The 17,500-nt window shown below is 43.5% G+C and overlaps 1 protein-coding gene across 6 annotated transcripts in view; it reads left to right on the top strand.

Moving 5' to 3' along the window:
- LOC123518552 (protein tramtrack, alpha isoform-like) overlaps positions 1 to 17,500 on the top strand; it is a 140,913-nt gene that overhangs the window by 88,365 nt on the left and 35,048 nt on the right. For 4 of the 6 annotated variants that reach the window (XM_045279386.1, XM_045279388.1, XM_045279387.1 and 1 more), the window contains exons 4-6: positions 4,428 to 4,473; positions 5,278 to 5,334; positions 10,598 to 14,964. In XM_045279386.1, the coding sequence (XP_045135321.1) occupies positions 4,428 to 4,473; positions 5,278 to 5,334; positions 10,598 to 11,367 (873 nt within the window). In that variant the 3' untranslated portion in view covers positions 11,368 to 14,964. Of the gene's footprint in view, positions 1 to 4,427; positions 4,474 to 5,277; positions 5,335 to 10,597; positions 14,965 to 17,500 lie in introns of those variants that run through there. The other 2 variants (XM_045279390.1, XM_045279389.1) reach the window with 1 other exon arrangement.

Below are 17,500 nucleotides of genomic sequence, written 5' to 3'. Positions count from 1 at the left end.
ACTCTCTCTCTCTCTCTCTCTCTCTCTCTCTCTCTCTCTCTCTCTCTCTCTGATTTTGTTTCCGTTCGTCTCTCTCTCTCTCTTTGATATTAAACAGCTAAACCTCTCTCTCTCTCTCTCTCTCTCTCTCTCTCTCTCTCTCTCTCTCTCTCTCTCTCTCTCTAACGACGAATCATATACTACTAGTAATCTTCCTACTTTCTTCCCTCCACACCTCCTCCTCCTCCTCCATCTTCTTCTCCTCCTCCTGCTTCCTCCCTCATCCTACCCCACCTCCTTCTCCCTCTCCCTCGCACCTGCCGTCACGTGACCTCGCCGCGGCACAGTGAGGGTGTCGGTGGAAGGAAGCCTCGTGTTGGTCTTACTCAGGAGGTTCACGGAAAGACATGAATAATGGCTTCCCTCCGACACTTCTCTCACACACACACACACACACACACACAGAGAGAGAGAGAGAGAGAGAGAGAGAGAGAGAGAGAGAGAGAGAGAGAGAGAGAGAGAGAGAGAGAGAGAGAGAGAGAGAGAGAGAGAGAGAGAGAGAGAGAGAGAGAGAGAGAGAGAGAGAGAGAGAGACATGAACAGTAATGCACATACATATACACATCCACCTGTACACGACTCTCTCTCTCTCTCTCTCTCTCTCTTCTTCTTCTTCTTCTCTCTCTCTAGGAAACGCGCGGATCAATAACTACTGGATCAACTTTGCATTACACATTACAGTTCCAGAGAGAGAGAGAGAGAGAGAGAGAGAGAGAGAGAGAGAGAGAGAGAGAGAGAGAGAGAGAGAGAGAGAGAGAGAGAATTAGTGGAGTGTGGGCGGTAAGAATGGTTTTAAGATCTTTCCTAAAATGGATTCAAGTCACGTGGGGAGGTGTTGGCCCGCGCGTCGCATGGCAAAATCAAAGAGACTGAGAGAGAACACCAGCGGAGGGATGAGGAGCGAGACAGAAACAGAGAGGGAGATAGAGATGCAGAGATAGATAGAGATGGTTGGGAGAGGAGAGGCTTGCATGTGACTGGGAGAGACGATAAGGAGAGAGAAGACAATTGGCTGGGAGAGAATTACGAAAGGAGAGAGGAGAGGAAAATATAGAGAGAGGTAAATAACATGACTAAAAAGAAGGAATTTGAAAGAGAGGAGGGAAAAAAGAGGAAAAATGAGGAAGAGATGAATAGGAGGAATGGGAAAAGAATAGGATGAAGAAATAAGGGAGATAAAGGTAAATCTAATTGAGACAAGAGACATACATGAAAAAATGGAGTTGATTACAAGGAAATAAGAAGGGAAGATGCAAAAAATAAAAACTAATGGAGGAGAAAAGGAAAGAAAATATGAAAAAATGAAAAGAAAAAGAAACCAAATATAAAAACAGCATAAATAAAAATTAACGAAGAACAAAGGATGAGGAAAGAGAGAAGGAGAAACACAATAGATCGAAAAACACGACGAGGGACAAAAGAGGAACAAACAACAAGTGTAATAAAGAAGATAAAAAAAGACAAATGATAAAAGATAGACACATTGGCAAAAAAAAATAATACAACAATCTATAAAAAGAAAGCGAAGAGTGGAAACCAATCAAATCAAAAAGAGAGAGAGAGAGAGAGAGAGAGAGAGAGAGAGAGAGAGAGAGAGAGAGAGAGAGAGAGAAAGAGAGAGAGAGAGAGAGTGTGTGTGTAGGTGGATGGGCATTAAGTGGGTGTGGCGTTGGGGAAAGAAAAGATACACCACCACTACCACCACCACCTCCTCCTCCTCCTCCTCCTCCCGCCCCCTCCTCCTCCTCCTCCTTCTCTTCCACCTCCTCCTCCTCTTCCCCCACCATCACCACCACCTCCTCCACCTCCAATTTCCCCTCTTCCCGTACCATGGAAAAAATAGTAAGAGAGAGAGAGAGAGAGAGAGAGAGAGAGAGAGAGAGAGAGAGAGAGAGAGAGAGAGAGAGAGAGAGAGAGAGAGAGAGAGAGAGAGAGAGAGAGAGAGAGAGAGAGAGAGAGAGAGAGAGAGAGAGACTGGGAGGAGAGAACGTTAGAGAAAGTGGAAAACTCTAGAGGAGAGAGAGAGAGAGAGAGAGAGAGAGAGAGAGAGAGAGAGAGAGAGAGAGAGAGAGAGAGAGAGAGAGAGAGAGAGAGAGAGAGAGGAGAGTATTGATCGACAACATCCAGCAGCAAGGTTCCCCCTCCCCCCTTTCTGCAGCCTTATTGATCACACTCTCCCGTTGCCAAGGGAACTATGAGTACCCCCTTCCCCTTTCCTCCCCCTCCCTCTTCCCTTTCCCCTTCCCCTCACCACAACCTTTTCCCCTCTCCACCACCACCACCACCATTCACCACTACATTTTTTTCCCTTTCCCTATCTATTTTTTCCGTCTTCTTGTCCTTCTATTTATTTTTTTTCTTATCTTGCTTGTAACTCTCTTTCTTTCTTCATTACCCTTCTTTCCCTCCCCTCCTACTTCATTTCCAGTTTTCTTGATTTTTCCCCATCTCCTCCTCCTCCCCTTCCTTCAATTTTCTTTCGTCATTTTTTCCCTTCTGTTTCCTGTACACTGTTCCCCTTTACTATTACCATATTTTCTCTTCCCTCCATTTTTCCCTCCCGTTCTCTTTCCTCCTCCTTTCCCTTCCATCATCACCACTTCAATTTCCATTTAAGAAAACCACACTTGTCCGTTCTTAAAAAAAAAATTCCCCTTCATATTTCCCCTCCTTACTTTCTCCTACAGTGTCTTCTTGTCTTTCTCTTCTTCCTCCGGCTCTTCCTTCCTCCTTATCCTCCTTTCTCCTCTTTTTCTTCTTCCTTCCTCCCCCGTTCCACCTCCTCCCCAGCCTTGCTCAGTTCTGTCCACCAAAAAATGCTTCATAGAAATGGAATACGCGTGTGTGTGTGTGTGTGTGTGTGTGTGTGTGTGTGTGTGTGTGTGTGTGTGTGTGTGTGTGTGTGTGTGTGTGTGTGTGTGTGTGTGTGTGTGTGTGTGTGTGTGTGTGTGTGTGTGTGTGTGTGTGTGTGTGTGTGTGTGTGTGTGTGTGTGTGTACTTAGTCTACGCACAAGCGTATTTTAAATTTATTTTGTGGAGTTGAAAGCCAAGATCTACATTATATTTCACGAGAGAGAGAGAGAGAGAGAGAGAGAGAGAGAGAGAGAGAGAGAGAGAGAGAGAGAGAGAGAGAGAAAGGGGAGGGGTCGAGAAAAATTACTACCATTATCACAAGTAGAATAAAAACAAACAAAATGAACAAAAAGAAAATCAAACTAAAACTACAACGACGAAAACTTTAACAATAACTTCATCAGACACACACACACACAGACACACACACACACACACACACACACACACACACACACACACACACACACACACACACACACACAAACACAAACACAAGGTCGCTAGCTAAGCAGAAACACTTGTCAGTTTTGCTCATTTTCTCATTCTATCATCCTCTCCCTCTCTCCCTCCTGGTCCCCCTGTCCCTCCCTTTCCCAGGCCAGTCCGGGCCACACAGAAAGGGTGGCGGGGTTCAGTGACTGGAGAGAGAAACTCGTACTGTCTAGAAATGTGTGAGTGAGTGAGTGAGTGGTTAGACTGCTGAAAGAAAACTGACAAACTGAGTGATTGATAGAATGATGAATGAAAATAAATGAGAGAGAGAGAGAGAGAGAGAGAGAGAGAGAGAGAGAGAGAGAGAGAGAGAGAGAGAGAGAGAGAGAGAGAGAGAGAGAGAGAGAGAGAGAGAGAGAGCCTGCCCGCCAGTCCACCTATAGAACAGATCTGAGTAATTCACGAGCCACTGTCATGAATAAGTGAATGAATGGAGGCAAAAGGACAGAGGAGGGACAAAATTATTCATCTTTCATTGCATTACATTCACAAGCTTGTCATCTTCTGGGTAACTTATTCATTTATTTTGAATATGTCGAAGAGTGTCAATATCAACACACACACACACACACACACACACACACACACACACACACACACACACACACACACACACACACACACATACAGACACACACACACAGACACACACTGATGCCTCTGGTAAAGTTCTAATGACACAGAAGAAAGAGGAAGAGGAGTAGGAGAGGAGGAGATGATAGTGATGGAGGATGGCGAAGGAGGAAGGAATGGCGGGTATTAGAGGCTACGAAGGAGGAGGATGAAGAGAAAAAAGAGGAGGAGGAAGAGAGGAAAGTGATGTTAGTGGAAGAGGTGATGATGGAGATGAAAGCAGAGGAGATGGAGGTGGCATGTGGAAGAGGAGGAGGAGGAGGAGGAGGAGGAGGAGGAGGAGGAGGAGGAGGAGGAGGAGGAGGAGGAGGAGGAGGAGGAGGAGGAGGAGGAGGAGGAGGAGTAGGAGGAGGAGGAGGAGTAAGGAAAGTATTGATCAACTGTGTTTCTGTCTCTCCCTCTGACAGAGCGTGGAGTCGAACCCGGGACCCTCCGGGGAAAGTCAGGGCAAAGGTAAGTTCTTTCCCTTGATTTTGTACGTCTCTCTCTCTCTCTCTCTCTCTCTCTCTCTCTCTCTCTCTCTCTCTCTCTCTCTCTCTATCTCTCTATCTATCTATCTATCTATCTATCTATCTATCTATCTCTTTATATTTAGCTGTCTGTAAGTATTTTTAATTCATTTGGTCCAGGAAAGGAAGGAGCAACTAGGTCAAGGAAAATTGGAGAAGATCTGATGGGAAGGAAATAAACAATAGGAAAGAGTAAAAAAATTGAAGAGTGAGGGAAAAATAGAGACGAGAGAAAGAAAGGGAGAGAGGTACAGTTGGTGGAAAGAGCATGAAAGTGGAAAAAGTTGAAGGAAAGAGAGAGAGAGAGAGAGAGAGAGAGAGAGAGAGAGAGAGAGAGAGAGAGAGAGAGAGAGAGAGAGAGAGAGAGAGAGAGAGAGAGAGAGAGAGAGAGAGAGAGAGAGAGGCATGGGCAAAGTGTGAAGAGGACAAAGAGGGAAGGAAAGAAAGAGACAGAGAGGAAAAAATAACAACAAAAAGTGGTGCTGGATGGTGAGGGGAAAAGGATGTAAAATAGAGAATGAATGATTTAATGAATGAAGGATAGATGGAAGAGATGGAGAGAAGACCGTGATTGTAAAGATAGAGGATAAAAAGTATAGAGTAATAATGTAGAGGAAAAAGAGGAGCAGCAAAATATAGGGCAAAAATATGTAGAGAAATGGGAAAAGAGATGATTAGTTTAAAATATTTCGCCATAGTCCTTCATTGTGAGCCAAATACTAAAGCGTGTCTTATTTCTCTCCCACAGAAGTGACGAGATTGCCCTCAGACGACCAAGAGAACACGAGGGAGTCGCCCGGGTCAGGTGAGTGAGAGGCGACTGTGAGCGGAGGGAGGGGCGCGCCACCAGGGGACGGTAGGGTGGTGACGGCAGGTGAATCAGGACTTAGCATAGTAATGACACCAATAATAACACTAATTACAGCTCAATAAATACTGCACAGATTTTTAACCTCAGCTGCAATTGGTTTTAGTGACTGTATGTATCTGTTTTTTGCTTTGTTATTTAATTGTCAGGGATTCATGTGACGTTATGTACTGTAGTTCTGTAGGTGACGTGAGATGTGTGACATGTTTTTACATACATAACGTGATGTGACGTGACGTGACGTGACAGGGTAATGACTTGTAACTGTTGAAACGTGACTAACCTCTTCTCATCTCTAGTTCTTCCTCCACTCATCCACTCATCCCTTTTCATCTGACAAGTAATTCATCACTACACATCCTTCCCCTTCCTCCTTCCCTCTTCCCTTCCCTTCCCTCACCTTGCCACAACTCCACACATTCCTAATCCATCACCACCACCACCACCACCACCACCACACATCACCTCTAGTGTTTGTTGCTGTGGTGTTAATTATTCAAACTTCACTCATTGCTTCATCCATCACACACTTGTCACCTGTCTCATTCACGCTCTCCCCACCTGCTTAGCTATTCATTTATTCATGCATCCACTACTTTTCATCATGTATTCCACCTCACTCATTCACTCACTCACTCATTCATTTCTTATTAGCCACGCTCATCTTTATTGACTCATTAATTCATTCAGTGTCTGTTGACTAAACTACTACAAGCTCTATCAGTATCATAATGTAATTCACTAGTCACGGCAAATATTCTACTAATAAAGGACATTTGAATAAAAAAGGATTTGGTGTAATATAATGCTCGTCATTCTATCGTGTGCGTGTGCGTGTATGTGTGTGCGTGTGTGTGTGTATGTGTGTGTGTGTGTGTGTGTGTGTGTGTGTGTGTGTGTGTGTGTGTGTGTGTGTGTGTGTGTGTGTGTGTGTGTGTGTGTGTGTGTAAAATTTACTCATGGTTATTCAGATTGTATATTTATTAATGTCATTTTGCCTCAATAATCTTTCTTTTTTTTTATATCTTTTAGTCTGTAAGTTTTGTTCTCTCTTTTTTATTGTGATATGTGTGTATATAACTAAATCGAAGTGTGAGGTTAGTCAGTCACGGTTACTATAAGTCCTTCCTCCCTTCCTTCATTTCTGTCTGTCTGTCCGTCTGTCTGTCTGTCTGTTTGTTAGTCTGTTCGTCAATCAACATTAACTTTGACTTTGATATACATGAATTAGTGCTCTCTCTCTCTCTCTCTCTCTCTCTCTCTCTCTCTCTCTCTCTCTCTCTCTCTCTCTCTCTCTCTCTCTCTCTCTCTCTCTCTCTCTCTCTCTCTCTCTCTCTCTCTCTCTCTCTCTCTCTCTCTCTCTCTCTCTCTCTCTCTCTCTCACGATACGAAACATCTACACACACACACACACACACACACACACACACACACACACACACACACACACACACACACACACACACACACACACACACACACACACACACACACACACACACACACACACACGCACACACACACACACACACTGCCTCCACCACAGCTACATTCAACAATTCAACACCTGTTAATTAGGACACCACGTGCTGCCTCAGGTGATGTCCAATACCAATACATTCCAACGTACTCTTGACGAAAAAAATGAATAAAAATGAAGCCTTTTAATATCGCTATGTTTGTTACGATGCTAGGTGATGATGACCTCTTCTTTTTTTTTTTTTTTCTTGCCTCTGGTCTACTCGATCATAATTTGTTAATCGACGCGTGTTTGTGCTACTGGCGACGGATTTACACTTGTTAACCTCGCACGGCTAAGGAATACACGGTTAATTAAGGAACCCCCGACTACTTCTACTTCTACTACCACTACTACTACTACTACTGATGGCGACAGGAGTGCGTACCTCGCAAGTGGATTAACCGCCCTCCCTTTCTAGGCATAAATGAAAGAGATCTATTTATTTAGAACACACACATGCCTATCTGTTTATCCTCGGTGACTTTCCTCCACATAACCCATTTTCTTTGAAGAGTTAAAAATTATGTCCGAAGAGAAAATGCAGAGAGAGAAAAAAGAGAAAACGGAGGTAAGGTTCCCTGCTCTGTCATGCATGGATTCCTAGATGGTGATCATTTATTTTTCTCTTTATATATATATTTTTTTTCCATTAAGAACTACTATATTGTTATTTTTATTGATTTATTTGCTTTGTTTACATGACCAGTGAACGCTCTTGTCTGCATTCGTATTCAACCAAAATTTTTCTCAGAACGTGTTTGTATATACATACTTTATTATTTGATTTTTTTATTCATTATTATAATTATTGTATGGTGTATTGTTCATACGGGAGCTTGGCAAAGTGACATGTGCTGAGTCTGTTCAGTAAATGAAAACTACATCCTTTAGCTCATCATCTCAAAGATCTACCAAAACGTGTCACTTTCCCAAGTTTCCCTTCAAAATTTTCTTTCTTGCATATCGTGCATGGAACGACTCCCATTTTCTATATTCATATATTTATACCTTAGCTCGTTTTTTTTTTTTTATAATGAATGCCATTTTCACTCAACATTGGATGGAGAATTCATACGTGCTACTACAATACATGTGCTCCGTTCTCTCCATATTATTATTATTATTATTATTATTATTATTATTATTATTACTATTATTATTATTCATTCAACAGGAAATGAAAGGCGATAGCTTCTCTATTGCACTGTTTTTCCTTCTCTTCTCATTTTCTCTCAAGTTCATTGACCTTCCAAAGTTTTATCTGTAGTTTCCTCTTTGTGATCTTAATTTTTCATCTATCTTGTTATCTCCTTTCTTTCATGCAGTCATCGTCAATTCTATGTTTTCATCTTATTTCTACAATCTCTCATACCATTTCTGACTGTCCTAAAATTTATATTATTCAATTTTTTTCTCTCCCTCTGCACTACACTCCTCCTCCTCCTCCCCCTCCTCCTCCTCAGTGCAACAGGTCAAGTTGGCGCGTGCGGTGCGGATGTCGCCGTGGTCAGCACCACACAAAGACAAAGATCACACACAGCTTTAGAGAACAGTGGCCGCTAAATGCGATCATGAAAATATTAGTAATTTCAGTCTCTGCCACGAAGAGTATAGATGCGATAAGCTAAAAAGAATAATTAGACATACAATTCAACGTTGTTTTTTCTTCTGTTCTTATATTACACGACTTAGTTTCAGTTCTTCTGAGCATTACGCCAGTTTTAGGGCGTCGCCAAGTGGCTGGATTAAATAACAATATATAAATACATAAATATTGTTGTTCAAGAATACCTAGTTCATTATTTTGTCTTACCGACGAGAAGCCGAGATGGACGACATCCAAAAGAGGCCGAGGGTGGTCACTGTTTCTCTTGGGACCCTCAGTGACCACCCTCGCGTCCTTCATCAAAGAAAAAAGCAATGATGATTTCTTTTTCCCATTCATGGTTCACTTTCTATTCCTTCCTCACCATTCTGATCACCTGTGAGCACTGCATGTGGTTGTCTTCTGCACCTCGCCCGTCGTGTGCTGGCCCCGAGCAACGTGTGTGTGTGTGTGTGTGTGTGTGTGTGTGTGTGTGTGTGTGTGTGTGTGTGTGTGTGTGTGTGTGTGTGTGTGTGTGTGTGTGTGTGTGTGTGTGTGTGTGAGAGAGAGAGAGAGAGAGAGAGAGAGAGAGAGAGAGAGAGAGAGAGAGAGAGAGAGAGAGAGAGAGAGAGAGAGAGAGAGAGAGAGAGAGAGAGAGAGAGAGAGAGAGAGAGAGAGAGAGAGAGAGAGAGAGAGAGAAAGAAAGAAAGAAACAAACAAACAAACAAACAAACAAAGAAAGAAAGAAAGAAAGAAAGAGAGAGAGAGAGAGAGAGAGAGAGAGAGAGAGAGAGAGAGAGAGAGAGAGAGAGAGAGAGAGAGAGAGAGAGTGTGTGTGTGTGTGTGTGTGTGTGTGGGTGGGTGGGTGGGTGGGCGCGCGCACACTGAGCTCTGGACCCACAGGTGTGTTAAGCCCCGTGTCTCTTTCCTTAGTTTATATTCATGTTTAAAGCACGTTTGCCATATACGCTACACACACACACACACACACACACACACACACACACACACACACACACACACACACACACACACACACACACACACACACACACACATATATTTCCCTTTCGTCTCATAAACTAAACATTTGTCATTGAAATACAAAAATAGACATAATGACTTTGAGCTTTTACGTGTATGTGTATGATTATTTGTTGGCATGACCTACAGACACACACACACACACACACACACACACACACACACACACACACACACACACACACACACACACACAGACCTGCATGTTGCTCGGGGTTCAAACATCCCACGTGACCCTTGACCGGCCCGGGCGAGGTCAAGGCCACGAACAGGGACTGAGTCTGGCAAGGATGGTATACCTTCTATCTTGTCCTTTCCATATTGCTACTCTATTATTATTATTATTATTATTATTATTATTATTATTATTATTATTATTATTATTATTATTATTATTATTATTATTATCATTATTTTCTATATATACTAACAATAACTTTTTGGAATAAGAAGTCACGTTTATTATTGAAATCAGAGTTAGATTCGTTTTTTCTTTGGTTTTTCTTTCCATTTCTTTCCTTTCATTTCGTTTTGTGTTTCTTTTTATTTCGTTTTTATGTCCTATCAATTTTTGTGTTCTTATTTATTTATCTATTTTTATCCATTTTTCTATTTCGGTTTTATTTATTTACTTAGTTTATGTTGTGCGCTGTGTCTCCTGTGTTGGCTCCAAGCTGTGCTCTCATTGGCTAGGTCTAAACAATTCTCAGCCAATAAGAGTGCGGCGTGGGTCTTTCCTGAAGCACAGCGCGTCATGTTCTGTTTTCAAGTTCCAAGTTTACTGGAAGAGCTTTATTCTGCCTTAGTAGAGCCGTCGCCGCTCCTCTAAGGCAGTCTGGTCTTTCTTTAAACTGCCGGAGACGGAGTCAGCCCACAAAGGGGTGTAGTGGGCGGGACGGGACAGGGAAAAGATGGATGTGGGTGGCGGGGGTGGATGGGTTCTGGCTCCGTCTCCAGTGAACGTTAGAGTTTTGTTTTGTTGGCGAGGCGGCGCGGTGTTGTGCTGCAGAAGGTATACCATCCCGGCCTGACCCGTCTCTGTGTTGCAGGCCACGTGGCGGAGTGGACGACTCACGACTACGACCACGACGACCTCCACCACGGCGGGTCGCTCCATGCCGCCGTCAAGTCCTCCGCCGGGCAGCCCCCGCCTCTGCCGCCGCCCGTCACCGACATGGACCAGCTCTTCTACACCAAGAACCTGCTGGAGGCGGCCATGCTCAAGAACCCGTACGAGGCCCTAAAGACCGACAAAGACCTGCACGGCTCCATCCTCCTGGCCTCCCTCCGGGCGCCGCTCAAGTTTGGCCTCCACGGCGTGTACGAGCGGGAGGGGGACCGGGATGGGGCTGACTCCTCTCCACACTCCCCACACACCTCCTCCCCTCAGAAGCCCAGCCAGTCGTCGCCCACATCAGGGGGCGGCAGTGGCGGCGGCGGCGGCGGCGGAGGCAGCGGCGGCAGCGAGCGCGGCTCCAACAACAACAACAAGGTGTCGGTGCCCATCATGAGCTACTGCATCCAGGACAACGGCTTCAAGTGCTCCAAGTGCTTCCAGACCTTCACCCACCCGTCCAACTTCCACCGCCACTACATCACCGTCCACACTGACCGCCGCGCCCACAAGTGCCACGTGTGCGGCAAGGAGTTCAAGCGCAAAGACAACATGATGTCCCACATCCGGTCCGTGCACCGCCCGGGCAAGGAGGGACACACCATCTTCCGCGAGGTGGCAGCCGTGTCGCCCGGTCTCGGCCGCGATGTCCCGCACCTGCAGGAGCAGCTGATGCAGCAGATGCAGCAGGTGGACAAGGTGTAACCACCCTCCGGCCCGCCCTCTCTCACGTGCAATGTTGGGGTTGTGCCTCTAATCCCTCTCCTCCCCTCCGCGGCGACAATCCCCGAGGGTCTGTGATGCCGACCACCCCGCCCCATCCCCTCCCGTCTGAGGCCTTACCGCGTGCCTTGTGCCCCCTGCCTCCCCTCCTCCGTGATGCAGTATACCGGTTGTATTACCTAGTGATAACCAGGACACGTGCAATATAGTGCAGTAGTTATTTATAGACGCTCCTACAGCATGACATTATGTTAAGTGTGCCTCTGATGATGGTCCCGCCTCCCCTCCCGCCCACTGCCAACACCCAGCCCCTACCCTCCACCTCCACCTCCTCCTCTTCCACCTCCACCTTCACCTCCTCTTCCTCTTTCTCTTCTTCCTCCGGCGCTCCTCTATCTCTATCTGTTTGTCTCGAGGAACTAAGTTCGTCAGGAATCTCACGCCGGAAAAAATGTGTGTGTGTGTGTGTGTGTGTGTGTGTGTGTGTGTGTGTGTGTGTGTGTGTGTGTGTGTGTGTGTGTGTGTGTGTTTCCATGCACACACTACCAGTGTCAGCACATGAATCGCGTCTCAATCACACTTACCAAACACGGACACAAGCGCACATAACTTTACAATTGTGTGAGTTGTGAATGTCTTGACATGGAAGTGTGTGTGTGTGTGTGTGTGTGTGTGTGTGTGTGTGTGTGTGTGTGTGTGTGTGTGTGTGTGTGTGTGTGTGTGTGTGTGTGTGTGTGTGTGTGTGTGTGTGTGTGTGTGTGTGTGTGCAGGCGTGTGTAGTGAGTAGTAGGTTAGAGCAGGATCTCAGCAAGAAGGCGCCGACCCGGAAGAGTAAAGAGGAAAAAACAAGGTATCTTAGTTAAGATGAGATGCCAACTTATGCATTTATGATGAAACTCACAAATAAGAGGATAATGTTTTCCTTCTCTCTCTCTCTCTCTCTCTCTCTCTCTCTCTCTCTCTCTCTCTCTCTCTCTCTCTCTCTCTGTCTGCCGTGTGATCTTCGCGTTGTGTTTGGACCAAAGCTAGTAAAGTAGTCGAGGAGTAATGGTCGTGTGCCGCAGTCATTCACGTCTAATGAGCAGAGTTAAAACAATTATATAGTGAGTAACGTAAACTTAAACACTTCGAGTAAGAAGTCTAAAAAATAAAATTACGAAAAAAGCATCAAGTCAATATGTTAATTCAATGATTTTCTTTATTATTATTATTGTTATCATTATTATTATTATTATTATTATTATTATTATTATTATTATTATTATCATTACGGTACCAATTTATCTTAAGTAATATAAAAAAATAATATAATCTAATACACTTAAGAAATTGTTGATGAGCTGATTCATTTCTTTATGTTTTAAATTCAATGTTTGTTATAATGTGTAATCAGGTACGTATCATTATTACTATTATTATTATTATTATTATTATTATTATTATTATCATTAGTATTATTATCATTGTTATTATTATTATCATCAATATCATTTGTTCCTCACGATTCCTTTTATAATCATGACTTGGCACGAGAAGGTATTGTCCGTAGTCCTTTGTATTAATTAATTACATAACTAATATTAATGAAGCCGGAAGTGACGTCATAGCAGTTACATGATGGGCGTGGGCTGCTCCTCTTGCCCTCACCTCAACCTCCACCCACACCTCCGCCCACTCCACCACCACACGCCCACGCTCTCTTGTGCCCTCCCTACCCCTCCCAAGCCACCACCCCTGACTTAGAGTATTTTGCAATCGTTTACCAAGAAGGAGAAGAAAGAGAAGAAGAACATGATGAGGAAGATAGAAGACAGAAAAAGGAAAAAACAGAAAGAAAGAAAAGGAAAAGGAAAAAAAGGAAGAAAAAGAAAACTATGAATAAAACTATGAAAAAAATGGCAATAAGAAAAAGTTAAAGAAAAAATCAAAGTGAAGAAGGGATTGTGACCCAAACACCTGGACAGCTGATTAATGAAGCAGGAAGCAGTGTGTGTCGCGGCGGCGCTCAGGCAACCTTGTACTGTACCTGCTGCGTGGAGGGAAGGAAGAGGGAAGCAGGAATGAGTAAGAGAAGGAGGAAGGAAGGAAGGAAGGAGGAAGGAAGGTTACTGCAATGAATTTTAGCAGTAGTCCGTTTTTTTCCGCCTTGTTCCTTTCCTTTACTCGTGTCTCTCTCTCTCAGTCCCTGTCTCTCTCTCTGTCTTTCTCTTTCTCCATCAGCGTACATCTGTGAGCGTCCGTCTGTCTGTGTGTCTGTACAGGAAGCCGCTACAAGACGGAGCTTCGCCTCCCGTTACGCTGTTGTTTCTTAACGAGGGAGCTTTTTTGTACGTGTGTGTGTGTGTGTGTGATTTTTTTGTTTTTGTTTTCTCTCTATTTGTTTTTAGCTACTTTTTGTTGTTTTTCTTCCTTGTAAAGAGAGTTCTTATATCAGAGTAATATATGCAATACTAGATATTCGATATTATTAATATGGTTATTATTATTTATTACTTAAGTTAATGAGTTTAATCTAACAAGGGACCACCGGCGTTGTGCCCATTCCCTTCCCCTTCCTCTTCCCCTTCCTCCCTATCCCGTCCCATCACGCTCCCCCACCACCACCCCTGAGGCTAGGTGACCCGCCCCTCCCACCAGCCGTCATCTATTGGCTACCGAGAACCGTTTCTGATTGGTCGCCGGTCTGGGAAGAAAAGAATCCACAACGATGACTGGCCGAGAGGACCTTCATTCAGCCCCGCCAGTCACTATACCGACCCACACACACACACACATACACACACACACATATACACCTAACGACCTTCAGAGGCTTTCATTCGTCGATAAGTAACTAATCATGTCTTTGTTGCCGTATTTACTAACAGGACACAACCACCACCACCACCACCATCATCATCACAATCACTACTCTACTAACAACAACAACAACAACAACAGAAACACCGACACACACAGCTGATTGGTCCATTGTGATATTGTACCGTGCCTACGTCATACCCAAGCCGACCAATCACGCTTCCACTTTTGTACCTTAAAGAAAATAACAAAGAAGGAAAATATAGAACAGATACTTAAGACCTCCCTTCAAATAGTAGTAAAGAGACCAAGCTCCCGTTTTCTTTCCTCCCCTGAGCCGCGGTTCGAGTGGTGGGCTTACTACACATTCTTTAACAGATGTCCTTTTTTAATGATAATATATTACCGTACTATTATTATTATTATCATTATTATTATTATTATTATTATTATTATTACTCTTACCATCATTATTATTTATTTGCTACCGTTAAGATTTCGGGTACCAGTTGCACTTCTCGCTATTACAAGGTTGCCGCGTTGCCATGTTGCCAATGCCTCCACCGTTTTGAGTGTGTGTGTGTGTGTGTGTGTGTGTGTGTGTGTGTGTGTGTGTGTGTGTGTTCGCTCCTACAATGCGGTCAAGTATCTGGAGACTTAATATATATGTCGGAAATTGATATAGATAGTGGACAAAGTCTCTCTCTCTCTCTCTCTCTCTCTCTCTCTCTCTCTCTCTCTCTCTCTCTCTCTCTCTCTCTCTCTCTCTTGGTTCCATATCCTTCCTCCAGTTTCCTCTCTATCTCCCTTCATAATCATCATCTGGATCCTAATCATCTTAATTCCTTCACTTTCCTTCATTCCTTCACCTCGCCCTCCTTTCTTCCGCTTTCTCTTTCTCTCTCTCTCTTTCTCTTTCCTCAAGTATCATCATTCGCAAGTTACCCTCTTTCCCTTCTCTTATTTCCATTTTCGTATTGGTTTCCTTCCTAACTTCTTGTCCTCCTGCTCTTTCACTCCCCTCTGTCCTTCAATTGTATTCTCTTTCTTCCACACTAATGCCTTACTATCTTCTCTTTCCCTTCTTCTACAGGCACTTTCTAGCTTTGTTTATTTTCTCTTCTCTTTTCTTTCGCTTCCTTCTCCTCTTCTTCCTCCTCCTCCTCCTCCTCCTCTTCCTCCTCCTCCTCCTCCTCCTCCTCCTCCTCCTCTTCCAGCTCGTGTGTCGACAACCTCGCGTTCAAGATGAAGACAATCATTTCACGGCAAATCATGAAGGAAAACGTGCGCACATTATCGCTTCCAACTCATTACCCAGTCGAACGAAACAAAAATATCAGTTTTTCTACACATTTCGCTTCGTGTGGACCGAAAAAAGACTATGCGTTCACAGTTTTCCTATTTTTCGTGCTCGTGTAAATCGATGTAAAAAGAAATGCAATGGGAAAAAACGAAAATTTAAGCTAATCCACGTATAGAAAAAAATGTATTTTGATAAATCCACGGCACAGTGAACAAAATTTTGCCTTTATAATCGGCAATAAACTGAGCAGAGTCGAAAAGGAGAGGCGCAAAAATTGTTCAGTTTTAATACAGGACAGGTGGGACAGGTGAGGGCTCGGCAGGTTGTAGGTGTCGTCCTGTGAGGCTGCTTCACCTGCCACGCCTACCTGACCAACCTCACTGCTTCCATATCTCCGGCCCGCCTCACCAACATATGCTTCTTCAGTCCTCGCTCTACACCACCATAATTCATCTTACTTGCTGAATTTTTGCTTCTATCATACCAGGTTATTCGTATTCACCTCTGTTCAAGTTCCCTCCATTATTCTATTTGTTTTTTTGTGGTTTTTTTCAAATTTCGATGCCTTATTGATTCATAATTCAATCAGTCCACTAATAAAATCACCTGACTTTTTTTTCTTGTTTATCAGTCAGTTCTCGTGAGGCTACCTTTCCCAATGTTTCTCTCTCTCTCTCTCTCTCTCTCTCTCTCTCTCTCTCTCTCTCTCTCTCATCCATATGCCTTACTTCACCCTCTGTCTGCCACCCACCCATCACACCCACGCACACACACGCCGTGGTCACGATTCACTCACTCACTCACGCTCTCTCACACTCGCTCTGCTCAGCCAACTCAACCAGAAACTTGAAAACGATACCTCCAAACTTTTTTTTCTTTCTCTTCTTTTTCGCTTTTGTTGTTTGAGTTTGATGAAATTTGCGTTTATTCAAAAGAACTTTGTAGCGATATGTTGTTCCTTTAAATGGATTAATCTTTATTTTTTCTATTGTGATTATTTTATTATCTTCGAGTTCGTTCGCTTTATTTTCTAATATGCATTCAAATTTTGTTGTCTGAAGTCATTTATTTATTTCGCTCATGTTTCCGTTCGTATATTCAGGTTTCCTTTTTTTCATCAATGAAAAAATAATTAACACGGAAATTTATCGAGTGAAATGCTTTTTCATTCAAGCAACATACGAAGCCACTCCCCTCAATTTCTTTTCCCTTTCTCCTACCCAGCAATTTGTAGGACCGATGACTCTCCCCTCTTTTCCCTTTTCTCCCTCCCCCTCTATCCCTTGTCGTCTTCTCTTCCACCTTCCTCCCCGCTCCTCATCCTCCTCTCAACGCGCTTGTCGGTTTACCAACGTAATTTTTAATGTGTTTTTTGTACATGTCACGATTTGCGATAGATGGGTAAGGCAGTTTATATTGTAATAATAATTCCCGGGTTGTAGAATATTATGATTTCTTCTCCCACTGTCTCTCTATTTCACCGACGTTTGTATGTACGTAGAAAGGGGTTTAATATAACGTGGACTGTTTCTTTGTTTGTTGGTTTAGTACAAAGCTACATATCTGTTCGTCAAGTCCTCCGCAGCCTCCGTGCATTTGTCTGGATAGTGCATTTTTTTCTCTCACCGTCGACTTCGGTTTTCTTTCGTGAGTGATGTAGCGATAGGCAGTAGCGTAGAGAGTTATTAATATATTTCTCATGTTATGTCTTTTTTTATATATACATATACATATATAAATATAAATAAATATATATATATTTTGGTCTGTATAAAATATGGAAAGTGAGTTGTGTTTGATGTTTTTTTTCATAAAATATTTAAAAAATATAATATATAAAAATGTTTGCAACCTAGATAATCATGGAGTGACAAGGAACCAACCCTCAGGGGAAACAACAATGAAATATTTATACCGCGAGTCACACTTTCCCTGTGAACACTGCACACTGAACATTGAACACTGCCTCCCCTGGCGACGGAGGGACCCGGTGTCTGTTTGCCCTGTGTCCCA

Source organism: Portunus trituberculatus, chromosome 44 (assembly GCF_017591435.1).
Source record: "Portunus trituberculatus isolate SZX2019 chromosome 44, ASM1759143v1, whole genome shotgun sequence".
NCBI lineage: Eukaryota > Metazoa > Arthropoda > Malacostraca > Decapoda > Portunidae > Portunus > Portunus trituberculatus.
The sequence above is the reverse complement of the archived record's forward strand: the minus strand, read 5'-3'. Positions and strand labels throughout refer to the sequence as shown.